We start from the raw sequence: 6,510 nt of genomic DNA, 5'->3' as shown, positions 1-6,510 counted from the left end.
GAAGACAGACGTCCAGAACTGTAACCCTAGGACAGACAACAGGTACCTCCTCCAGCTCCCAAGTGGGAGTGGTGCCTGACTGTCCTGCCGGGGACACCTTTTTCTATTGTCTATGAGGGACCTCAGGATCCAAAGATCATCAGGACAAGAAAGGGACAGGCAGCCCCATTGGGAGCACACAGCCAGCAGCTCACCTGACCAGAGGTGGTGGCTCTTGGGAGTCAGGTAACCAATTCTACCAGAGTTGATATGGCAACCACACTTATAGCAATGTCTTTGATGTCCTTTGGGAAGAGGTCTGTTGTTTTAGTTCCCTCAGTTAACACACAAACCTGTTATTCTGGAGACAGACAACTGTCCTATTCTGACAACCAATGTCTCAATGTCAAAAATCTTACTACACACATAACTCTTAAGTCAAAAAGACCTCTGGTAAATCCCAAACTACAGAGTACTTCAGTGATCAAATTCTTCTGGGGATATCCCCACAGGAACTAAATTGAGATACCTGGATCCACAGGACCCCTCCTCCTTTGCCCAGTGAAGGTGTGGGTACACTTTGGGAGCACTAGGCAACACAAGACGGGAAGTGCATCTTGGCTTACTCTCTCAGGCGGGAACAGGGGACCCTCCTCATCCCCACAGACAGTAAGAGCTTTACGTTCCCCCACCAGTACTGCTTGCCAGTCACGCTGACACATCCCATACCAGCACGAGGGCTGCNCAAAAGGTTCCGGAGCTCATGGGAGACCTGAGTCTCTTCTGCAGCACCAAAACAGCCACCCCTGAGAAGATGCACAGCTGCGCTAGACTCAAGACTAGCCTGGGAGTGCCTGCCAGCAGCCTGCGGCTGTGCCTGTGCAGGACGGCACTGTGGCTGGCTTACCCACTGGCTGCACAGACGCTGCCAAATGACTGGATCTGAAGAAAACTAACTTACGCCCAGATTCAACTCCTCAATATAGCACTTCTTGATATGCTGTGCCAAGGAGGGCTAGGTGGCTCCCGACAGGCAGCCTCATTACTCACTGAGACCTACATCCATCAGGACACACAGAGACCCTGTGCACATCTGAGGGACAGTGCAGAGTGAGCTCCCCAACCCTCAGGTACACACATCTTCTCTGTGGATCTGACAATAGAAACAAGGAAAACTATGCATATAGGAGCTATCTACCTTTGGCATCAAATGTCCCGGTCNCTGTTGCCATACATTCAGGCCCCACCTTCATGCACAGCATGACTGGCAAATGCTCANCCCTGTGTACCCATGGCTGCCTATGCATGCTCCACCCTCCNTGTGCACACACTGCTTAGAACAAGCTCTGGTTCTGTGTGCACACNCAGATGGGAACAGGCTCAGCAGAAACAAAGTTCAATTGCAGCAGTGGGAGGCCATGGAGGCAAGAAAAGAAAATGAAAAACAGACCAAGGAAATATCAGTAAGTGGGATGGGGAGAAGAGGAAAAGGCACAAGGAGGCCAGGTGCCCAGGCCTCAAGGAGACAGAGGAAAACCAGGTTGTAAAGTAGCAACTCCCTGCTGGCATGGCCAGATCCCAAGACTGCAGACAAAGCTCTGGGGAGCACAGCCATGCTGGCCGGAAGTGGGTCCCATTCCATCTGCACCCTGACACTGGGAAAAGGGCCACATTCCCCTTGGTGTGCTCATGATCCACCATCTGCACGCATGTGAATGCAGCATGCAGAAGCCCCCAGGGACACTGGCCTTTCAGATACCACATAGCTACTTCTGTTAGGGTTCTCTGGTTGCTACCCCTCAGGACAAGAGGAAGCCTGGTCACAAGCAGAGTCTTTCCTATGTCACTACTGCTGGGACTGAGACTGGTTCAGACCCAGTCTTCCAGACCCAAAGTTCCAGCAAGCCACATGACTGCTAACTGGCACATACTGAGGACTGACATCACCTAGAGCCCCTTTCTAGCTTTCAAGCCAATATGGGAGTCCTGTTGATGCGTCTTTGCCTTGCTATAGAACGCACAGTCTCCCACACTCTAGACAAGCCTTTGGCCAACAAGCCACACCCATTACCCAGACCACAAGGTCTTCCAAAACACTCTCCCCTCAAACCACCGTAAGGATTCATTTTGCACCTTAATTTCAGATGATAAAAGCTGTTCAGTATTATACACTGCATGATTCTACTAGTTACATACAAAATAAAAAATTTAAACACAAAAGCAAACTACAAATTTAGAAAGGTTCAGGGAAGAGAAAATGCTAAAAGGAAGGTTAGGTAGGCTTTACCATGAAGCTACAGGCAGGGCCCAGAGTGCAAACCAGCAAGGCAGGCACCTCTGTGCTTAACAGAGACATCTCTGTGTCAAAGCTTCCAATACTACACACCTAGACACTCCTAATAGCCTCTGGTGAGCAAGTGCCAGGGACACAGCACCTGCCCCAGTCACACTTCGCATGCACATAAGGTTTAACTATCACCTCCTATGTTCGAGTCAACCCAGCCATCTCCTCAAACAGTTTAAGGGTTACCTGGAACAAGCCAGGCTGAGGATACAGCCTTAGAGGATGCTGCACACGTGAGGTCTTCTATTTAATCCTAGTATCACCAAAAACTAAACAAGGGAACGCGGGCAGCACATCAGCCCGGTGCAAAGCCTCAGCAGTANCCAGCACACTCCCTTCAACCACGCTCAATTCCACAGGTAGTGAGTGACTTTCAGATCAATAAAGTTAAACAGTAAGAACAGTTTCTTTTCAATTGGCCCAGCAGAGCCCAGGTTCGCACCACAGGGTTGCAGGGTCCTTAAAACCCAGAGCACTCCCCACAGCCATGACACTTAAAACCCCAATGCTCGAAAGGTACGGTGACACACACCCTTAATCCTGGCACTCAGGAGGAGAAAGGAGGAAACGAATCTCTAGGAATTCTGTTCTACACAAAATGATTTTCAAGCCAGCCAGTGGCACAGGACACCACACTCACCTCAAACAAAACAAACAAACATCACGAGGGACCTGACAGATGGCTCCGTGGCTAAGGGCACTTGCTATGCTTGCCAAGGACCCAGGTTTAATTTTCAGTGCCCACATGGTGACTCACAAGCATCTACAACTCCAGTTCCAGGAGATATGATGCTGGCACACACGCAGTCCACATAGACAATGCAGAACAACACTCAAACATAGAAAATTTTTATTGTAAAAAAAATTAAAAAGAAAGAAAACCCACAATGCCCAGAATCCACTGACAAGAGGAGGCAGTGAATGCGTACACCACAGCCAAAGCTGGTGCAGGGGACGATCGGAACACTAGCAATTCNGTATGACCGCTTTCCCCATACAAAGTCCGACTGCACTGCAGAGATGCCCCAACAACAGGGGCAAAAAGCACAGCCTAGAACTCTGTTTAGGGATAAGAGACATCTAGGAACACCTGCCAATGCCTATGAGACTGAGAGGGACTGGAGGGATAGCTAGGGACACCTGTGAAATGCTGCAGAGGGGTTTGTTGATAAAGGCACCTGTCAGGACGCCTAACCACCAAGTCTGTTCCCCAGAACACACATGACGGAGGAAAAGAAACTCCTGCAAGTTGTCCTCTGACCTCCACATGAGTGGCCACTTAATATGTAAAAACAGAACAAAAATAAAATATATTCTAAAAAAATGATAAGCTACAGAGTCCTAAGGCCCAATGATTATTTGAGGGTTGTCAGGCCATCCATCCTCAGAAGACACAAGACTGGTGGGTGACAGACACTGTGGAGAAGGCAGCATGTGGGCAAGGTAGCTTCCCAGGAGAAGCCAGAGCATCTACCCAGCCAAGGCTGGGGGAGGGAAGCCCAGGACAAAGTCCCTGGATGAAAGACAAGAATCCATCCACTACTAGGTAGCTGTGTTAAAACACCACTGGCTAAAGCCCCAGCTACAGGTAAGCCCCNTGCAGGCATACTGAGGGAGGCNCTACGGGAGNGCCTCATCTTTGATGCATTATTCAATGGAGAAAGGGCACAGAGCTGGCAACTGAAGCCATGGAGCNGGACAGTGCTCAGGCCAAGTGTACAGGGGCCTCAGACACTCCAACATAGAAAGCACACTGGAGATAGTAAGACTGCGNACTGTGTACAACAGAAAGCAGTACACGTTGTCAGGAATCAGATGCACCCTGAGAAGAAAGTCACTCCTACAAGGAGCCTCCTACACTCACCACGCAGTGGCCCCAGCATGGTCCACAGCAGCATGGCCCACACCCAGCCCATCCACAGACCTGACACTCACGCTTCTTACCACTTACCACTTGCTGTGTGATATTGACATTGGACTGTCCGAAGGTTTTTGGCAAAAGCTGCTTCCCAAGTGTGTTGACTGTGGACGGGTGGACGGCTACAAGAGATACCACACCTGGAACACAACAACACGGGTTAAGGGTCAAACTGNTTCTCTGAGCTGAGGTTAGAGAGGCAGTTCCAGGAAGCTGGTGTGTCTATCAAGAACTCACCTTCCCTAGTTTTGATTTACAGACCTATGGCTAAGTCACANGTGTCCCATCCCCAAATTTGGTCCTGGGCCCTCTAGTTCCCTCTTTNGGGCACTGGCTAAGGAAGGCACTGGCCCTGGGACCAGGGTCTNCTCTACACTCATCAGACTTGCCAATGCACCTCCCCAGTGGCTGTCTACAGGATAAAATGGCCATTTCTTTGCTTTAATGTGGCAAAACAAAGTAGAACACCTAACGAGTTTTCCTAACACAAAGACTGACACACAGAATCCCCAGGGAAGGCTGACTTTTCAGCTATAAAAGAAAAATCAGAACATGACCTGAAGCTAACTCTCACTTTAAAAAGTATCTCACTCAATATAAAATATATTATAAAGACCTTTCAAAGGAAAATGCTTTTAAATATAGTTGTATAGACACTATGAATTGGTAAAATTCGGAGAAAGATCCCAAAATACTGCATTCATATTTTTCCAATTATAAACTACATCCTTACTCTCTGCAGATTTAAGGTGGCAAATTATGAAATTGTAAAACCTGGAGTTTGCCTCACCCAACCTTAGCCAAAAGATCCACAAGTGAGACTTCCTAGGTTTTTTGCTTTATTTTCTTTTTGGTTTTTGGTGTATGCACTAGCGATCAAACCCAGAGCCTCACACATGCCAAGCAAGCACGCCTTCTAAAGATAAAAATGGTTTTAAGTAAATGGCCCCATTACCAAAAAACCATANAGGATCAATCCAGTCCCCACCAAAACACCAACAGCACTCTGTACAGAGCTAGAAATGCAGTTGCTACAAGGAACCCCTACAGCTAGAGTAGCCCACACAGTAACAAAGGAGCCCTAAGCAGAAGGAGCAGCCATACAGTAACAAAGGCAGGTGCACAGATTGATGGATTACAACAGAAGACCAAGAGACAAATCCAAGGGGCTACAGACATTTGATTTTCAACAACAACAACAACAACAACAACGCCAAAACACTACACTCTAGAAAAGGCGGCTCTCCAAAGGTGCTGTGACAAATGCATCTGGATGTGCCCAGGAATGAAGCTGAATGATTCTGCACTAAGTTAACTCAGAGTGCACTAACCACCTTAGTGTAAGTTAGTTAACTCAGAGTGCACTAACCACCTTAGTGTAAGTTAGTTAACTCAGAGTGTACTAACCACCTTAGTGTAAGGCCTCACCTCAAGCTGTGAGCCTGCGAGGTGGAAACAGGATAAGAGGTGCAGGCAAGGGCTTTCTGAAAAGGACTCTGTCCACACAGGAAATGACACTTAGAGGCGTCTTCTGAGCAGACAGTCACCAGGGAAGAGAAGACTTACAAAACTGGAGAAAATCTTTGCCAGTTGCTCATCTACCAACCAGTGGATTAACACCACTATACAAAGGCAAAAACAAAACAAAAACTCCACACAAAAACTCCACAAAAAGACCTCAACAACAAAGGAACAAATAAATCAATCAATAACTGAGCAAACATCTCACAATTTTCAAAAGTACAAATAACCAATTTATACTAATAATTAATAACTTCAGCAACTTTAGCCAAGGAAAGTGAAAATCAAAACTGGGTTCCATCTGAACTGCCTGACTCACTACTGCCAAGAAACCAAGAAGCAAACACTGGGGAGGTGTGGGGGTAGCAAACTCACACACTGCTGGGAGAGGGCAGCAGACAGCCCCCACGGGGAATCAGTGTGCACTCAGACGCGCACACTCGCACACACACTTGAGTGCACACTATTGGGCAAAACAGGACAACAACTAGAGGATTGACAGGTGGCTTGGTGACTGACAGCACTTGCTGCTCTTGAAGAGGCCTGGATTTGATTCCCAGCACCCTGAGTGACTCACAACTATCACACGTTAACTCCAGGGGATCCAAGGCCTCTTCTGGCCTCTAGAGGCTAGGGGCACATAAGCCGAAAACATGCATACATATAAAAGTTTTAAAAGTTAACACTGGGAATATATCCAGGCCTTGGACACACTGGGTAGGTGTTCTACCACCCAGCTTACTGTGTG

At 47.8% G+C, this 6,510-nt stretch overlaps 1 protein-coding gene across 1 annotated transcript in view; it reads right to left on the bottom strand.

Annotated features, from left to right (window-relative positions):
* The window catches only part of Tfdp1 (transcription factor Dp-1), a 36,267-nt gene that overhangs the window by 5,255 nt on the left and 24,502 nt on the right, over nucleotides 1–6,510 (bottom strand). The window contains exon 4 of the mRNA XM_029480666.1: nucleotides 4,275–4,381. Coding sequence (XP_029336526.1) covers nucleotides 4,275–4,381 — 107 coding nt within the window. The remainder of the gene's footprint in view (nucleotides 1–4,274; nucleotides 4,382–6,510) is intronic.

Source organism: Mus caroli, chromosome 8 (assembly GCF_900094665.2).
Source record: "Mus caroli chromosome 8, CAROLI_EIJ_v1.1, whole genome shotgun sequence".
NCBI lineage: Eukaryota > Metazoa > Chordata > Mammalia > Rodentia > Muridae > Mus > Mus caroli.
The sequence above is the reverse complement of the archived record's forward strand: the minus strand, read 5'-3'. Positions and strand labels throughout refer to the sequence as shown.